This window comes from Tricharina praecox (genome assembly GCF_024521635.1).
Source record: "Tricharina praecox strain CBS 144465 chromosome Unknown BZA05scaffold_18, whole genome shotgun sequence".
Lineage (NCBI taxonomy): Eukaryota > Fungi > Ascomycota > Pezizomycetes > Pezizales > Pyronemataceae > Tricharina > Tricharina praecox.
Window position 1 is genome coordinate 558,742 of NW_026250420.1, and position 18,340 is coordinate 577,081.

At 54.9% G+C, this 18,340-nt stretch overlaps 7 protein-coding genes across 7 annotated transcripts; 5 read left to right on the forward strand and 2 right to left on the reverse strand.

Annotated features, from left to right (window-relative positions):
* The first annotated feature begins 586 nt into the window (after nt 1-586).
* BZA05DRAFT_90353 (Muniscin C-terminal mu homology domain-containing protein) lies at nt 587-3,819 on the forward strand. Its single transcript, XM_051488780.1, has 7 exons — nt 587-868; nt 963-1,055; nt 1,132-1,855; nt 1,912-2,249; nt 2,300-2,382; nt 2,433-2,538; nt 2,589-3,819. The coding sequence occupies exons 1-7, from the start codon at nt 824-826 to the stop codon at nt 3,690-3,692; spliced, it is 2,493 nt and encodes an 830-aa protein (XP_051338005.1). The 5' UTR covers nt 587-823; the 3' UTR covers nt 3,693-3,819.
* A 710-nt stretch (nt 3,820-4,529) lies between these two features.
* BZA05DRAFT_90459 (exonuclease V) lies at nt 4,530-6,434 on the forward strand. The gene is made up of 3 exons (XM_051488781.1): nt 4,530-4,840; nt 4,890-5,955; nt 6,008-6,434. The coding sequence occupies exons 1-3, from the start codon at nt 4,673-4,675 to the stop codon at nt 6,127-6,129; spliced, it is 1,356 nt and encodes a 451-aa protein (XP_051338006.1). The 5' UTR covers nt 4,530-4,672; the 3' UTR covers nt 6,130-6,434.
* On the reverse strand, nt 6,169-7,053 carry BZA05DRAFT_403161 (AP complex, mu/sigma subunit). The gene is made up of 4 exons (XM_051484173.1): nt 6,889-7,053; nt 6,793-6,832; nt 6,450-6,707; nt 6,169-6,391 (listed from the first exon to the last, which is right to left on the reverse strand). The coding sequence occupies exons 1-4, from the start codon at nt 6,921-6,923 to the stop codon at nt 6,290-6,292; spliced, it is 435 nt and encodes a 144-aa protein (XP_051338007.1). The 5' UTR covers nt 6,924-7,053; the 3' UTR covers nt 6,169-6,289.
* A 429-nt stretch (nt 7,054-7,482) lies between these two features.
* Nucleotides 7,483-8,007, forward strand: BZA05DRAFT_317883 (uncharacterized protein; the record flags this gene model as incomplete). Its single annotated transcript, XM_051480403.1, has 1 exon — nt 7,483-8,007. A coding segment is annotated over one exon (525 nt), but the record flags the coding sequence as incomplete, so codon positions are not given.
* A 1,512-nt stretch (nt 8,008-9,519) lies between these two features.
* BZA05DRAFT_475243 (uncharacterized protein) lies at nt 9,520-10,430 on the reverse strand (the record flags this gene model as incomplete). Its single annotated transcript, XM_051488176.1, has 2 exons — nt 9,520-10,228; nt 10,281-10,430. The coding sequence occupies 2 exons, from the start codon at nt 10,428-10,430 to the stop codon at nt 9,590-9,592; spliced, it is 789 nt and encodes a 262-aa protein (XP_051338009.1). The 3' UTR covers nt 9,520-9,589.
* Nucleotides 10,431-14,955: 4,525 nt separating this feature from the next.
* BZA05DRAFT_437416 (uncharacterized protein) lies at nt 14,956-17,208 on the forward strand (the record flags this gene model as incomplete). Its single annotated transcript, XM_051486449.1, has 3 exons — nt 14,956-15,360; nt 15,422-15,844; nt 15,935-17,208. Exons 1-3 carry the CDS (start codon nt 15,039-15,041, stop codon nt 17,206-17,208), a joined length of 2,019 nt encoding a protein of 672 aa, XP_051338010.1. The 5' UTR covers nt 14,956-15,038.
* A 153-nt stretch (nt 17,209-17,361) lies between these two features.
* BZA05DRAFT_90529 (uncharacterized protein) lies at nt 17,362-18,030 on the forward strand. Its single transcript, XM_051488783.1, has one exon. The coding sequence runs from the start codon at nt 17,515-17,517 to the stop codon at nt 17,860-17,862; it is 348 nt and encodes a 115-aa protein (XP_051338011.1). The 5' UTR covers nt 17,362-17,514; the 3' UTR covers nt 17,863-18,030.
* Nucleotides 18,031-18,340: the final 310 nt, after the last annotated feature.

The following is an 18,340-nucleotide window of genomic DNA, read 5'->3' on the forward strand; positions in this document are numbered from 1 at the left end:
ATAAGTACATACACACGGAAGAAGACGACCATTGAGGGGTTTGCTCATTACCTGCCTGGTACAGTGGCGCCTACTAGATGACTGAAAAGGTGACCGGACATGTCGCAAACCCCCTAAGTTGCGGAGTGCAGCTCTGTGTCCAGCTAGCAAAACCTCTGTAAACGCGATAGGCGCATTTCTCCTCGCTTAGTCATCTGTGATGTGGGGGAATAAAACCCGCAGAGCGGCTCCCCTTTTTCCGCCTTTCGGTAACTTCGGAAGCTGACCAGATTCTTCCTAGAGTACTGCTCGATCCCAGCAGGCATATGCACGCACAGCAGAGAGGGCGTCTCGATTGAATTTATCTGATTGCTCAACCTCTCATAACTCACCTCTTCTTGACTGCGCAATCCCCACACCACTTGATGGACTATTCATTGGGCACACCCGAGTCATCCTCCGTCTCCTCATCGCCGCTGTCCGCCGCTGCTACTCCGAGTTCCCGCCGTGGTTCACCTTTCCGATAACAACGACGCCAGCTCTACTGTGCCGCGGCTTGTTGACTCCACACGACGCCTCCCCTTTCCAAGTTCTTCCACGCCCGACCCACCATTCTACGCACGTAGGCCGGTTTACCTTTAACCGGCTCTTACTTGACGCTATCAACCGCGAAGCGACATCTCGGGCTTCTGGTGGCCTTCTCGAATCCAACTTCTCCACACACCACCATCACCACTACCACCATCACTACCACCACCACCACACTCCTCGGTTCTTTTAGAACGTAAACATCGAAGTGCCGGCATAATTCGAACGCGAAAGGCGGCGTTCTGAGCGCGCGCAGATGACTGAGATGGAGCTTTCACGATCTGAATACCCTGCCATTGTGGTCCGTTGATCTCACTCACTCCTTGCCCCTCCTGTATTCGATGGTGTCGCCTAGGTAAAATGGTGTTGACTGACAGTTGCGAACCGTCTCATAGGCATCGGTACCAGCTTCTCCGGCTGTTAAAATCCTTCGCGACAGACTTCACAAGGGACAAACATTGAATACCGAGATCGCAGAATGGCTACAGGTATTCACAGACGCCGCGCGGCCGCCCTAGTTGTGTATCCAGCTCGGAACGAAGCTCACGTTTGGAATCTACACAGGAAAGACGACGAGTCGAAGATGCTTATGCGCAGTCCCTCTCCAAACTGGCCAAGAGGCCACTCCCCGGCGACGGGTCGGATTTGGGAGTCTTCTCGGGGCCATGGGTGCGCATCATCGAGTCTACAGCGGCGTTGGCAGTCACACATCACCAGTTCTCGCAGAAGCTTGAAGGCGAGGCGGAGCGACCGATCCGCGACTTTGCGAGCAGGAATGCGGAGTGGTCGAGCATGAAGATTATGGAGACCAATCTGAGCGCAGCGGCTAAGGCGATTGATGCAGCTGAGGATCGGGCAGAAAAGCTCAGGAGGCGAGGACAGAAGGCGAAGGCTCAGCAAGTGGCGGAAGCTGCTACAGCGTTAGCCAATGCAAACGCCGAGTGGGACAGCCAGGCACCATTTGTATTCGAGAAGCTACAAGCTGCAGACGAATCGCGATGCAACAGTCTGCGCGATGCTCTAACGCGATTTCAAACCCTAGAACTAGACCACGCCCAGAGCACTATGCAGGGTGCCGAGGCTACCTTGACTGCGATCCTCGATATCAACACCAGCGATGAGATCAAGGGTTTCGCGAACAAGGCGACGCTCGGACAACACAAAATCGAGAGAAAACAGAGCCGGACAGCCAGTCACGGCCCATCATACCCCGCGACTCCTTCAATCGTGACTGATGACTCTATTAGCGTGCAGTCTTCAGGCTCGGGAGGAGGTGCCTCTGCCTCTGGTGGGTCTCCGAGGTCAATGAGTCCGACTTGTGTGCTATGCTAACCGTTTCAGCAGGAAACCATGGCGGCGGAGGTCTAGGCCTCAAGCGATTAGGCACAGTGCTCCGAAACCGATCTAATCGCAACAGCATGTTCCACAGATCTTCCTCCCCCGACAAGCGACCACGGCCGCCTCTACCAACATCTCCCCAGAGTAGAGGAAACGATTCCATCAGGTCGGACGGAAGGTCTCTAGGCGTCCCAGGTTCACCTCTAAGCGATAGGGATGTGCCTACATTTGCCTCGCGGAGCAACGGCAATGGCGACCAGCGACCGATATCTGCAAACGAACTCGCATCACCGCCCCCTTCCTCGGGCGGCCCGCCATCTGTAATGGTGACTACATCGGAGGAGGTAAGGATAACTTTCGGTCTGAGAAATGGCGAGCGGCTAATGATTTCAAGCCACGTACCGACTCGGAAGGATTCACAATACCCCCGCCAGTACATGATTTAGGCTCGCCCTTGGATATGGATGGGTCTGGAGAGTATGTTCAGGCAGCCGTTTCTCGAAAAAAGCCGGGCTAATTGATCGTAGGGATGCCCAGCCTCAGTTTAAGGTGGAGATCAAGAATGATGTCATCCGCGAGGAAGAGGAAGAGGCAGATGCCGCTCTGTCAAAAGTAGCTAATACTCTACGTGCTGTATGTGTCTCCAGTGTTCCGGTGACCTACTGTTTACTGACAGAACAAAGCAAAACACTGTGTCCCGAAAGACTCGCGGGCGCCGTGATGTACGGAATACCATGTTCTTCCCCAATCCCCCGGAACTAACTCCAGATCTCACCGGATCACCGCCACTCACACCCATGCGGATTACTTCGCGAACGCCTGGGGCTATGTCTGAAGAGGGTTCCGATACTCATTCAATAAAATCGTCGAGATCGGTAAACAGCTTGGCTCAGGCGGCGGCCATTCGGCACCCCGACTTGACGGAACTTGGTCTGTGTGCCTCTCTCGTCGAGTCGGTCAGCATGACCTTTGAGGCTGGTCTAGTAACGCAAGCGGTCGTGGCGGGTGAAATTGCTCTTGCATACAACCCACCTGCAGGCGGCGAGGAACCATCATCCATCATTCGCATGGACAACTTTTCCGTTCTGGAGAAGGTTGCCCCGAACCCTGCATTCATCTCCACCATCCCGGACCGGTCAGGAGAGTACACGGTGAATAACCAGAACATCCATAGGACTTCAGTTGCATTCCGATACAGGGTGCACGTAGATGAAACCAACCTCTCAACCTTCGCCCCCATCATCGTCTCCCCCGTATGGAGACTAGAGGCACACCAGAGCTCCGTAATCGTCAACTGGAAGCCGAACATGAACTATCACCGTCTGAACAGCAGCACCAAGCCGATCGTCCTGCGAAACGTCATCTTCATCGCCGGAATCGAGGGGGCACATGCATCCTCGTGCCAGAGCAAGCCGATGGGCACTTTCTCGCGGGAGAAGGGTCGATTGGCCTGGAAACTAGGCGATTTGACGCTCGATCCTTCGGGGGAGAACGCTGGAGGCAAGGTGCTCGCGCGGTTCGCCACAGATGCCCTAGCCCGCGCCATACCTGTCGAGGTGCGCTGGGAGATCTCAGCCGAGGACGCAGACACCGTCGGCAGTGGGCTGGCGTTGTCGTTGATGACGGCGACCAAGCCTGCGGTGGCGGAGGATGAGGAAGAAGCAGATCCGTTCGCGGATGCCGGTGCTGCCGAGGACAAGAGCACCAACGGCGCTGAGCCGGCGGTGACATGGAGCTCGGTGACCACTGTGCGGAAAATCGCGAGCGGGAAGTATGTGGCCAGTTAAGCAGTGGTGTAATGAATTGGTCGTTTGTGTTGTGTTGTGTCGTCGCTCTTTGCCTTCCCTTTGTTTACGAGCTAAAAGCTCACCGTTTGCACTCGCATTTTCCTATGTTTGTCTTACCGTCTTGTCTGCATCGCTGGATATCTGGATTTCATTTGTACTACTGAAGAGATGGTGCTCGAGTGGAAGTGGAAGTAGCATCTGTACTATCTTTTGATATAAATATTGTTTCCTTTTTTTTCCTCCCCGACTGGCGGTTACTTGCTCTGTTGTGTTTTTCGTCTGTTTGTTTGACTTTGGAGGTGGTTGCCGGGAATATGTATTGTAACAGTAATGGATGTGGGGAGATTTATTCTAGAGTACTCTATGTACAGATGAGGGAAGCGTTCATGGACGTCACCCGTCAGCGCGAAATGAATGTGAATAGCTTCTGACCAGTGACAGGTGCCTCACATCCAAGCAATTGCGATTATCATAGCCCATGGCTTTTGTGCGAGTCATGCCAAAGATTTTAATGAATATGGGAGTTCCTAGCGGTTCTTGAAGACGGTAGGATTAGAGTAGGTAGTATGCATATCTTCTGAGATGATTACTACCACCCGAGTCGCTTCCTCAAGCTTTCAGCGGGGCTGTCGTGCATGGGGACTCCCGCGCCCCATCCGTCGCCGCCGAATCAACGCGTCATACATAGCATGACCACTAGAGCTATACGCCTACGCCTAAAGCCTCAGGGGCAGACTGCTTCGATACACATGCACGAGAGACGTTAACCCGGCCGCCACGCGCTTCGATTCCGATTCAAAAGCCACCCCGCGCTCCGAACTAGCTAGCAGAAACAATGGGCGTGGATCACCAAGACGCCGCCTCTGACTACGGTAGCGACATAGACCTCGACGACGAGCAGCTTCTCCTTCTGCTGGATCCTCCATCCGCATATACGCTCCCCACGACCGCAAATTTTGCAGACGAAGTCCGACTTCACGATGCGGGCAACGATGGCGATGCAGCGGTGGCAATCGTCTACCCAACTTTACCCCAGTGCATCTCCGTGTCCCCTCCTCCTCCCACGGACAGCACACGCGCTTTCTCCCAGGAGTCCAATAGCACTGAAGACGCAGACTCGCAGTATTTCGAGTGCACAGAAGCAATCCGTGGGTAATCCCGGCAGCCTCCGTGAGCAGCACAATCTCATTAACCCAGCTCGCAGCCGTCGGCGCCGCCGCCACGCCTGAACCCAGCAGCCTATCGCTCTCCTCGCCATCCGCCGAAGACACGCGCTCGCCCTACGATCGCTTCCGCTCGCGGCGAAAAGCACTGTCGGTAACAGACCTGGTCTCGAACATATGGTGCGAGCAGCAGTTCGAATACACGCTGCTGCGGGGGTTCAAGCGGAAAACGCCACAGATGCGCCGCGGGACACAGGTGCACAAGGCCCTCGAGGAGCAGGTGCAGACCGCCGTGCCCGTCGATGTCTCCTCAAAGAGGGAGGATGCCTGGGGGCTCAAGATGTTCAATATGTATCAGGGACTGGCAAGCCTCAAACATAACGGGCTGACCAGGGAGTTGCCCGTGTTTGGCTTCCTCGGCAATACTTTTGTCCAGGGCATCGTCGATGAGGTGTCGTTTGTGCCGCCGCATACGAGGGCGGAGGAGAGGAGGCGGACGGCGGCGACGGCGGCGACGGCGGCGGCGGCGGAGAGGGTAGCCGGGGAGGAAGATCCGGAGATTGTGCTTGGGGAGGAGGATACAACCGATGCGTTTGGTGTTCCACCAATGGGTGAAAGAATTGCGTACCTCTCGGATACGAAAACGCGAGTATCGCGCTCCCTCCCGTCGTCCTCGCAGGTGCGCGCCACCGCGATCCAGCTGATGCTGTACCACCGGTTGCTATCGCACATGCACTTGGGAACAGTAGATCTCGGGAAGGCGCTGGATCTGTTCAAGCTGGACGGCGGCGTGGAGTTCTCTGACAGTTTTATCGCCCAGATGGCGGGGCTGGATAGTGGAATTTCGCTAGAAACATTGCTGGAGCATAATTCCATCTGGGGGATGTGGGAGCTGGTGCGGCGGCAGGCGGAGGAGAGCATGGACGGCATCGGGGCGGAGACGGGCGTCTCCTACCGCAGCCAGGCCGACGGGAGTATGATCGGCTTCATGCCGCTGAAGCATGATGACAAGGCGCTAGATGCGCATCTGGTCGAGGTTATGAAGTGGTGGAATGGTGAGCGCAGCACGGTCGGTGTCGATATCGAGGATGCATGGAAATGTGAGCGGGATCACTTATCGTCAACGCAAGTACATTGGGCTAACATCCCTAGGTGGGTCATGTGAGTTTCAAGACACGTGCGAATGGAGACTGTCGAAGCTCCAGCTGGATCTGCAGGGGAGGAGCGCGAAGAAGCGGAAGTTTCCCGCGCGAAAGCGCTCGGTTGTGGTGTAGATTTAGTTACATGTGGCACGCTTCGCACGGTGGTGGCGTTCTTTGTGTATTTTCGTGTAAATTACTACTTTGTATAATACGGATGTAAATATACAGAATAGAGCATCTTGCAGATACACACTCATTGGTCTTCTGATCATCGTTCGTTTCTTCCACCTCATTACTCCAGCTTGTCCAAATGCTCCAGCCTCGTCAACACAACCTGCTTGCTTGTCTCCTCGATTTCCCCCGCTAAAAATACCTCGTCGAGGATAGCATAGACCTATCGGCACGCATCAGCCTTCCCCGGCCCATATTCGCCCTCAGCTCTATCCACTCACCTTGTAGAAATTAAACACCAAATCCAGCTCGCAGACATTCCCGAAGAAGGCATCTAGCACCTCGACGAAGAAGTGTATCGCCTCCAAGTATGCCAACTCGTTATCGTTCGCGTCGACACAGACACAGAAGAACAGCCCCGCGTATCGCCGGTACACTATCTTGTTGTTCCGGAACTCGACGAAGTTGCTCTGGTACTTTTGGTCGCGGGGGGCGACCAGCCGGTGGACTTCGCCCTTGAGCTTCACTTTTTCCTCATCCTGTCGTGGTGGGCGCAGTTAGTGGGGGGGGGGAGCGTGGGGAAGCGTGTATGATGGATTGGATGGGATGGAGGTCCGTACATACGTCGTATGGCGCGTACCACTTTGCGAGCCGCGTTTTCCCCCTGTGCGCTTGTCAGTTGCGATGGAAGCTACCTGGCTGGGGACCTCGGGGGCGCACTGGCGGTTCTGGATCAGGATGAAGGAGAGGACCATAGTTGATACGTCGGCGGCCGGCTGTGGGGAGTGCGAATGTCGTTTGTGTGTGGCTGAGGGAGGGAATGCCCGTGGATATGAGGTATGTATCTGGAGAGCTCTGGCGTCCGTAGTTACGTGCTTTAGGAGATACCTACTCTAATAGAAGCTGCGTGGCTATGTGTCACGGATCACTCGGGTGGATCGCCCCTGCGTCTCCGACAAGGATAGGTAAGCTGGGGGCATACAGCAAGCCAATCTTCTGTCTCCGTATTTCTTTCGTTTCTTCTTCTTCTTCCCCGCCAACTGCCAACACAGCACACTCTCTCGTTCTCTCGTTCTTGGAAGCTGCACCTCTCCCCCTCCCAAGCTCAACCTCTCTCCCTCCGAAGCTCAACCCCTCGCCAGAAAAAACCACCTCAACACCCTCGCCGCCGCAACTATGAAACTTCATTTCTTCCGCCCTCGGCTCCTCTTCCGGCAACCAGCAAGCTCCCCCCTGCGCACACGAGCTACCCACACCTCTCCACCGCCGCCCTCGCAAGCCCCACTGCGGCTCCTCCGCCGTGTCGCCGCGCCAATCACCAGCTTCTTCGTCTTCTACGGAGCCTCTCAGCGGGCGCACCCCTGGCTAACCCAAATCGCGACGTCGACGACGATCAACACGCTCGGCGACCTGAACGCGCAGCTACTCTTTCCCACGTCGGCAGACGCCTCCTACGACTACGCGCGGACGGGGCGCATGGCGCTCACAGGCTCACTCCTCGCCATCCCCGTCAACGCCTGGTACACGCGTATCTCCTACCGCTTCCTGACGCTGCCGCGAAAGCTGGCGATATTCCTGCGCGTGGCACTGAGTCAGGCTGTGTTCACGCCCGTGTTCCTGGTCGCCTTCTTTGGTGTCCAGGGCTTGCTCGAGGCAAAGAGTCTCCATGATATCAGCGAGAAGATCTTGACCACCGGCCCCCGCGCTTGGAGGGATGGCCTCGTCCTTTGGCCCGCTGTCAGCACGGTTAATTTTGCACTCGTGCCTATTGAGTATCGTGCCCTCGTCGGCGGCGTGGCGAGTCTAGGTTGGAATACGTGGTTGAGCTATCTCAACTCTAGGAGCAAGACTCCCGTGGAGGTGCAGGAGGTGGTCGCGGGTGCGCCAGTGGTCATGGAGGTGTCGGCGTAGGGGGGGAAGTTTGGTGGGCGGGTAACTTGATGTAATTGGGCGGGCGGGATAGATGGTAGATGGTAGATGTTGGATGGGTGGGTGGATTGATGGATGGATATCCTTACGGCGTTTGATTTTTCTCGTTTTTGTACGGTATAGATTTGTTCAAGTTCCTTTCCTTTCCTTCGGTTTCTTTTTTTCCCTTTTTTTCTGTGGGGTAACTACATAGAGGTATGAGTTTAGTGGTGCTTTAATTTGGGCGGTTGTTTGTTTGTATAGATATTTAGAAGATGGCTTCCTGGGGGGTTTGGAATGTTTAGATGTACTGGGTTTGCTTGATCGGTATATATGGAGATGTTGGGATGGTTCTGTCAAGTATAGATAGACTACTTGCTTGCTTGCTGCACAATTTTGTGGTTTTTGGGGGGCTTCGTCATTTAGAAGGTATGTATTCGACCGGGCTCGGCCATGCCATGTTAGATATATACACGATCCGTTTCCTGCTCCCACCAGTCGCCGGAAATCGCCCATCCCATCACGGCTGCGTGGTTTTTGGCTAGAAACACGAGATATCACTAGTTCCGTCGAGCGGAGTGGATGGATCTCATTCAGCACATCTCACTCGGAAATTAAACAGGAAGATATCTCTCTCTCTCATCTCACTCGGAGTGTATGCATATTGCCATAATCATTGAACAAAGCTTCAGTTCAATTCAACCCCACAACTTGTTGCCGTTGAGGGCTGCCGGTACTATATGAGGTATGTACCGGGTCATGACATGGCATGACATGACGCTCGAGCTGGCCGTCTCCGTGGCATGACGCCCCACGACCGTGATTCCGGAGATGGAAACGGAGAAGGAAATGGAGATGGCACACGGGTCAGTGGTCGGATCTGTGTACGACTGAACCCTTGGTGAAGGGTACCGTATGTACTATGAACTCCCACGGGCCATCTTAGGAGCGGAACACTTCTAGGTGGCGGGCAGCGGCGGCGAGTTCCCATCACTGGGCTCTTTTCGGACTCGACGGCTGGTCTTCGCCGAGGTCTTCACTGGGGGAATTGTTTGTGAGAACTGAGCAGTAATCGGAGATATTGAGGGCCGTCTTGGGCAAGTGCAATTGTCCGCTGGGACCGGTGATGCTCTACTATCTACATAACGCCAAATGCAACAGATGATTCACGATGTATGGTATCCTCACGATGTAAAATTTCTGGGTGCCGTATATCCCGGGGACGGGCACGCAGAAAATGAGGATGAAAAGGTGGAGGTTCTAGCTATGTAGCTACAGCTCAGAGCGCCATCTCATGGCTGCTGAGACCCGACTCCCAAGAGCGGGATGAGATAAAAATAGAAGTGTGATGAATTATTCGGGTGGTCTATGATCAATGATGATGTCTAATGGATTGAACAAGAGACAGGCCGACAAGACGAACATACAAGAACAGAAAAGCAACAACAGAAAAGCAATAACATAAAAGTAATAACCAAACCATACACACAAATTTCGCGTAACCTCCGAACCTTCAGATGATGAACCCCACCCCCACCCCCGTCGCGTCCGCCAGGCGGTCGCCGATAACGGTGTACTGACCGAGAGGGAACTTCCGAGTCAAAGTCTTGAGGCCGTCAACACTCCGGATATTCAAAGCTCTGGAAGCGGCCACCTCAATCCACCCGCCCGGCAGAATGGGCTTTCCCTTCAGCCCATCTTTGCGTCTATGCACCAACCAGGCTCTATGGCATTCTAGAGCTAGTCGTACCTCCAGAACAATCCTACGCGCCGAGTCGGCAGATAATTTCGGAGCAGGGGGAACTTCTCCGACATCACCGAGGACATTGCCCGGTTCTACGAGCTCACATTGCGTATCCTGGAACGCCGTAGTCTCAGTTACCGGAAACCCGTTCCATATGTCGGGGTAATGGGAACGGGAAGCTCGGACATTACTTGGTGGCCTTCCCCTCTTACGCTTAGGGACTTCCGGCGCTGGTGGCTGGGTTGTCGCAGCCTGACCGTCCTCTATCGGAGACGTGACTGCCTGGCTGGCGTCAAACCCCGCGTCTGTCCCCTGGCTGGCGTCGAAACTGAAGCCGCTCTCGGAGTACTGCGAGTCTTCCTGGCTTTGTCGATTGCGAAGCCGCGTTGCGGCCCTTTGCGACTGGGTCTTTCGCAGCGACTCAGTCGGGGAGCAATATATCGTCTGATTCGCCGGTGACCGTGGGTTGCAGGTGGGCCCGTTGCAAAGCCTGCGGGTCGGTAGCCGCGGCCTGGGGAGCCATGATGGCGGGACGCGAATATAAGTCGTCCTCGTCCTTTACCATGGGGGAGTGGCTACGACGCTTGGTAGCGAGGGGACGATCGGACATGCTTCCCGGTTCTCTCGGGCCTTCTCCTTTCGTTCGGCTACCGCCAAATCGTGGACTCGCAATTCGTCGTTCAACTGTCCGCATGAATGCAATCGCCGGATTTGGAGCGAAGGAACTGGGGCTCTGGGGTGTAGGCCGATATCGATGGGTGACCACACGGGTCTGAGGGTTGAATGTTGGTGATTGATGTAAAGGCGACGAAGTGGAGGTGATGTGAAAGTGAGAAGGAGAAGGGATCGTGGTGACGAACTCGCGGGGAATTTCGAGGTGAGAAGTCGATGGTTGAATGTTTGAGGTAGAAGCAGAGGAGATGGAGCAGGTGGGAAGTTTGATGGTTGGATGTTCGAGGTAGAAGTAGAGATGATGTGAAGGGAAGAAGAAGAGGCGACGAGAAGGGGGGATGCCGGTGTTTAAATGGTTGGGATGGGAGTGTCGAGTGTCGAGTGTCGAGTGTCGAGTGACCGTACGACCCAGCTGCAAACCGACATCAAAGCAAGCTCACCTCGTGTTTTTCGTTTTTTCATTTTTTCTTCTATTTTTTTGGTTTAATCATTAATTTCTTACGACCCACCTACGAGTAGATCATGGCAACACCTGCACCAGTATACACACTCCGATTCCCAACTCGACTCCCATCGAGCGGTCCGATGTGGCTTCCCTTACCTACCCTCCACTGAGGTGCGCGAAGGAAGAGGCAACTTGGCGTCATTGATGAACACCGGAGAGAGCAGATCTTGTTGAGACCTGGTGGGACCGATGTGTTTTGAAGGTGGGACCCGATGTAGACCCGATGCCGGTCGTTGAACGTTGAACTGATTCCTGTTGTCACTTTTTTTGTTTTTTTTTGTTTTTTTTGTTTAATCATTGAGCTCCTGTTGGCACTATTTCTGTTCTGCCTATCGTCGGTCGGCCCTAAACAGACAATCACCGTGTACTCTACATCATGGTCATCACCAGCATCGTCATCATCGTCATCATCGTCATCATTGACTGAGACTTCCAGTTCAATTGATTCCGGTTGTGTTCCTCACTCGTTTTTGGATCTCTCACCAGTCACCCGTCGTCCAACCCACCGTCGCCCGAGTGACACCCAATGAATAGCCCTGGAATTAAATAATCCCAGCTGACAGTACTCTCCCACCGGTACTAGCACTTACCGCTAACCCTCGCGTCCTTACCGAGGTCCGACCCCCGAGATCTACACAGAGCTCGACGGAAAGAGCTCGGCTCGTGTATCCGATTCCGCTATCTCCCTCTCGCTCTCGCCGGAGATTTCATTACAGCTTACTTACATATGTGCGGCAGCGCATGGAGGCGGCGACCGGGCGAACAAACAAACAAACAGCTCGTCTCCTCTGCCCTCTCGCCTCTGCCCTCCTCCCCCCAGACCGAAAGAAAATGTATGTAGGCCTCGGGCTAACTAACTACATCTTGGTTACTATATAGGCATCCGCAACCGCCATGCCATCACACCGAACCATAGGTGCTCTACATTCATAGCCGGCATCAGCTAATCCTCCCCCTTTTTCTTCGACTGTCCCCAACGTCGGCCCAACCCAAGCCAATCCAGGCCAGGCCAAGAAAAGCGAAAACGAAATGATGACTTGGGAGGAGGCAAGATGCATTCGGGAGGTGCCAGCAGCCAGCGGACACTGGACAGAGACTTTTGCGAAGCGCCGCCTATGTGCTATGATAGGTGCTCTACATAGAGGTGCTCTAGAGAACAATCTATCCGGCGCATGCTAGAGTGCGGCGTGGTATTGTAGGTGGTATGCGGCAGAGATTTTCCCTCCACAGGGGGATCCACGGTGAGGCAGGGCAAAGGCGAGGAACGACGGCGATAGAGTACCTATCTATGAGTATATTATTGAGGGCGGCGGAGACGAGAGTTGCTGGACACGGGGGAGTCGACACCGTCATACTCTACACCACACATCCTCCTGGCGTGCACGGCTCTGAGGCTGAGGGTGCAGATGGGGGGTGGGAACTCGAGTGGGCAGGTTCCGTCGAAATCAAGCCGTCCGCTCGCTCACTCACAGCACGGAGACGAAAAGGAAAAGGAACAAACCGAGAAGCCGATTCCGCACATCTCGGCTGCGGCTGCGGGAGCGGGCTGCCGTTGCTGATACCGTTGCCGATGCCGTTGCGTCCCCGCAACTCAGATTCTCAGATTCTTAGTGCTAGGGTGCTGGACTGGCAGTGCGCCTGTCCCTTACATGATAGGTACTCTGCCTATAGTTAGGCGGGGGATGCGAAACGTCCGCCTGCGGCGACGAATCATAACTATGCCCGCACTTCTGTTCTTACTTAGAGGAGAGGCTTGAAAGGGTCCGACCAGCCTCCGGCGGCGTCGTTTGGTAGCGAGGCGGGGGCGGGTTGGCTCTAACTAAGCGGCGCGGGGAGTAGATCACTTTCTGCCTATCATGTACTGTAGTACTATACTTACTACATGAACTGTTTCCCTCAAACAACTACGGACTTCGACATTCCAGTCCTCGCGGCACTGCGGCAGATTCCCATAGGACTGAGGAGACGCTGCGAGATGCCCGACTAGAGTGCTCTACCTACCGTCTGCCATGTCGTGTGAAGTCACCAGTACGATCGGATTTGAGGCCTCGAACGTTCCGGTATTGAGAGAGAGAGAAATTCAATTTACATCCTACGTTCCGGCATCGCACGGTGCGTACGGACTCCGGAGGGCTGGACTTCGCTGGTGAGTGATCCTCCGTGAGAACGTCGTGCACAATGAATGTGTGGCTGACATGTTTCCAGGAGTCCAGGGTATGAATCCACTGTACAGGCACTGCATTTATCCTCCATGCATATTTCTCAATCACTTCCGCCCGTTGAAACCTGCGGACTTGCGGCATCGTGGTCAGGAACATGACGTGGGGCACTGGGCTGAGTGGCTTTCATTCGTTCGCCGTTCGTTCGGTAGCGCAGGGAAGCGTCTACCACGTACGGTACCGGTGTACGCACCTGAGCGGTGGGGCGGTGGGCGGTGGGGGATCTCGCCCGCCTCTTGGTAACTTAGCGCGCAGGAACGGAAACGTTTTTACTGGTGGGATTTTTTCCTGGTTCGTTTCGTTCGTTTCGTTTCTTACATACCAAGTACCTACGGACTTTCGCGCGAGTCCAGTGTTTTGTTTTGTATCGCCAAATCGCAGGATATTCCATGAAGAAGCCCGACCTGAAATTTGGAATATCGTTGCACGAAGCGTGGAGTAAGCAGAGATGGAAGAAAGGAAGGAAGGAAGAATGGGATGGGATGGCCATCTCGGCAGTGTGCGACTCTGCGAGCGTTGTGCAGTGTGCATTTGGTGGTGTTCCTGTGGTGTTCCTGCATTAGCGCCCAGGGCATGGGCAGAGCACACCCATACACACGCAGGCATTTTCCTTCCTTCCTGCCTTTCTTCCCTCCCTCCACGAGTGCGAAACTGACGATAGGGGGGATTTGCCGAGTCGAATCAGGGCCTTTCATGTTCCGGGAGGAGGAGGATGGTGGGGAAGAATGATCGAAGAGCCATCAGCCACCAGAAATCAGTCACCAGCCACTTTGCTCGAGACATTCCTCCATCTTCAGCTGTGCTCCCTCTGTGCATATTCACATACAACTCATCCACCAGTAGTAGTTAGGCATGTACCGTTCGCTGTGTCGGCGTGACTTCCGCGGGCGGGTAGTGTTGTTGGTGTTGCCGTATGTGGTTATTTTTTTTCTTTTGGCGCTTTGCTTTTCGCGCTGGGGGGATCATCGTCAGCCAGCAGTAGCTAAGTCGGACCACCTTCTCTTTGTGTAAGGCACCACGGCGTCCGGTTTCCACAGCGCCGTGGTCGTGAAGCGTTCGGTCTCGTCTGCATGTACCAGTAGATACACATGTACCTGCGCCATCTCGACATCATCTGGAGTAGAGTATCCAGAGTAACTGAATATCCGCTCCACACCAGAATCCCCCTCCGAATGCTTCCCCGTGAATAATTTGGCGGATAGAGTGCGCTCAATAATTGCTATAACCGTGACGGCGAGGCGAGGTGTCGGGCGCATCTGGTCTTTCCCCAGGATAACTGCTAGTAACATACTAGTCTCTCCCACCATCTGGAATTCCTTACGACAGTGAACGAGATTAGCAGCTCGTCATTTTGGAAACAGGGCGAATCCTTGTACCTCAATCGCCCGGCCAGCCAATCGTAATCACTCGTGCGTTTCACCTAGCCAACACCCTGGCGGATGTCCTCTGCTCACCTCTCCGTCTAGCACCACCACCCACCCCCCTCCCCCAATCCCTTCCTCCCTTCCTCCCTCTCTCCCTCCTTTTCCTTCTTCCACCACCCCCATCCGCCCGCCCTCCGTCAACTCCTGCGTGGCTTCGCACTTTGTTTGCTCGCTTCAACATCACCAGTTTTGCTGCCCTTCTTTTATCAGCAAAACACAAATCGAAACGAACACATTCATTCCTTCAACTAAACCAACGCACACACGCAAACACAAACACACGCAAACACAAACACAAACACACGCAAACACAAACACACGCAAACACAAACACACGCACACACAACCGTTAGCCGCTCTTTCTAACCGCTCACTACACCATAATAATAACGCCAAAAATGGGGGGACATATTCGCTACCGCGCACGGGACCTCAACGTCCACCGTCGCCGACATCTCGCCGTCCGGAATCCGGCCATCGTCACAAAGACAATCTTCTTCGACCCGGCACGGACCGAGAGGATCACTGGGTTTTCGACGCTGCCGCCGGCCGAGGAGGAGAATACTGCGACGCAGGTCGAGGAGGACACTGCGACGTCGGTTGAGGAGGAGCAGCCAAGGACTACACAGGAGGTGGTGGACGAGCTGACGAGCACCCGGACTTCCACGAAAGCAAAGGCTACGACGACATCGGCGAGTGATAGAGAGGAGATCACATCGGGTAAGTGGCTCGTGTGCGCACAGACGGCACGATAGGAAGTTTACTAACGCTATGGATGAAGCTTCGACAAGAAACAGCGCGAGTCCGAGCGCATCGCGCTCTGTTGGTGCTGCTAATCTGTACGCTTCGTCAAGTGCGACCGGCACGCACAGCGGTTCGGCCGCCTCGTCGACCGCTTCGCTTGCCGCTGCCAGCAACTCGGCAACAACAAGCGGAATGTCGACTGGCGCAACCGCTGGTCTGGCTGGTGCTGGTGTAGCAATCTTAGTCATCGTTGGCTTTGTCGCATTTTTCTTCTACCGAAGAAAGTCGAAGCAGAAGAAACAGCTGGCGTATGGAAACATTGAGGATGAAAAGGCTGCTGCGGCTGGAGGTGCTGGCGGAGAGAAGAACTCCCCCTACGGAACTCCTGTCCCCTTCGTGGCCGTTTCACAGTACGACGAGAGGAGTATCGCACCTAGCATAACGTCCGAACGTGCGCCTCGTGTGTCCTTGCGCCCCGTTACTCAGTTCATGCCGAATCTCATGGGTGGTGCTGCTACTACAGCTGGTACTACTGCTGTCACTGGCGCAGGCACTCTCGGTGTTCCTGCTGCGAGTGCACCTAGTGCTACCACGGGCGTTACTGATACTGCCACTGGTGCCAACATGGGTGGTGCTCTCGGAGCTGCCGCTGCCACCGGTGTAGTTGCTGCTGCTGCTGGAGGAGCTTTTGTCGCCGCCAACCAGCAAGCAGACCAGTCCCAGCAAACCCGACAGACGCATCTGGTTCGCACACTGTCTCGCAAGGAGCCTCCCCCAGCGTTGGTACTCAACAACGAGCCCCTGCCCCAGGCCGAGGATTCCAACGGTGTGAGCCCGCTTCTCCCTCCTGGAGAACAGCGATCTTCTTCGCCGACCCCGTCCGGATTCACTGACTCGTCTATCGGCGTTTCGCCTTTTGCTGGTTCGCCGGCTGGCTCTCCCTCTCCCAGCGCTGGAGGTAATCCATCGAACGGACCTGTCCACCGAGTGCAGATGTCGTTTGCTCCCACTATGGGAGACGAGTTGGAGCTTCGTGAAGGTCAGCTCGTCCGTATCATTCACGAGTACGACGATGGATGGGCGCTGTGTAGCCGCCTGGACCGCAGCCAGCAGGGTGTTTGCCCCAGAACCTGTCTGTCCCAGAACCCCCTCAAGCCTCGCCCACCCCCAGGAAGTGCCGGCCCCCGTGGTCCTCCTCCTGCTCCTCGTGCTGGCCCCGGACCCCAGCAAGGCCCCGGACCCCAGCAAGGCCCCGGACCCCAGCAAGGCCCCGGACCCCAGCAAGGCCCCGGACCCCATGGATTCCCTTCCCCTGGCGGACACAGCTCTCCAGGACCCGTCAACTTCCCGCCTCCTGCAGGAAGGCAGTCGCCGCGCCCTCAGAGTCCCGTCTCGCGCCCTCATAGCCCGGTTGTCTCGCGCCCTCATAGCCCGGTTGTCTCGCGTCCCCACAGCCCGGTTGTCTCGCGTCCCCAGAGCCCTGCCATCCGCTCGCAGCCCCAGAGCCCTGTCAGGACCGTCGGCTACCAGAAGCCCCAGTACGTTCCAGCCAGTGCCAGTCGCCCGCAGTCCCCGGTTACCTCGGTGCCCAGCTCTCCGACGACGCCAACCATCGTCATCTCTCCGTCGTTCTCGAGGCCCACGTCTCCGAGCAACCAGAGCCCCACGAGCCCCACTGTCGCGCCCAGACCCGCGGTCGCGCCGATCCATCCATCGCCCCTGTCGATCCAGACGAGCACCAGCGATGTCGAGGGAGAGCCCCAGACTCAGCCACCAGTGACCTCCTCCTCCTCCTCCTCTCCTCCGGTGTTCCACGCCATGTGAGCCGAGCGAGCGAGTAGTCACGCTATGCGGATGAAATGAAATGTGCAACGACAACAACCGAAAACCGAAAATAAAATAAAAATAAAAAATGAAATGTGGGGGGGGCGAAATGGGTTGGGTTTGGGATGAATGGAATGGAACGGAATGGAATGTGTGCACCCTCGCTCTTGCTGGCTGGAAAGAGTGGTTTTTTAATGATCCGGATCATATCAAAATCATGGTTTTGGTTTTTGAATGGCCGGATCATCGAAACCATCAAATCACGAACGAACCATCTATCTCTCTCGCCTGGTAGTTTGAGCATGAATGTGGCGGACCGCAAGGAATTTTCCTGTTACTTGTTTGCTTGCTTGCTTGTTTGTCAGCCGTTGTCGACGTTGCCATTGTCATTTTTACTTTCTTTTTCTTTTTTTTCTCTCGTTCGTGAAGTACCTAGGGGAGCGGGGGGAGTGGGAGTGGGGGAGTACCGTAGTTATGTGGGTGGTGTTCTGTGATTTTTTCCTCTTCTTTTCTTTCTTTGACGATACTCGACTGTTGATTCTGTGCCGATACCCCCTTAACCTACCCTTCTATCTTCTACATACTTCGTCTGATGACGGACAGATCTTATATGCGCTTGTTTTTTTGAGAGGAGGGGGAGGTGGGGTGGGGTGAGGCAAAGGGAAGGATAGGAATGAAGGTGATGGGAATGGAGGGGATGGGAAGTAATTAATGGCTGGCCTTTGCGATTCCAATACCAATATCTGAGAGCTGAGATTTGAGAGACTGGGGCGTGAGTTGATGGGGTGGGATGTGATGTGACGGAAAGGACGAAAACGGATCTACTATATAGTAGGGCTATCACTCGTTGATTGTATCCCCCAATGGCCATCTCAACTACTTCAACTACTCTATTCCTCGCCCGTCCGTACTGCGGAAATCAGAATCGCCATCATACGCCATCATCATAAACCATCACCCAGCACCCATCACCCAACACCACCACCACCCATAAGCCTAGTTCTATATAAATTCAGTCTATAACAGTCTATATTCCCTTTACTTTTGCTTTCCTATTTCCGTTCACCGCCCACCGTCCCTCCTCCCCCAGCGCACCCAAACTCTACGAATAAAACGAAAAACTTGTCCGACC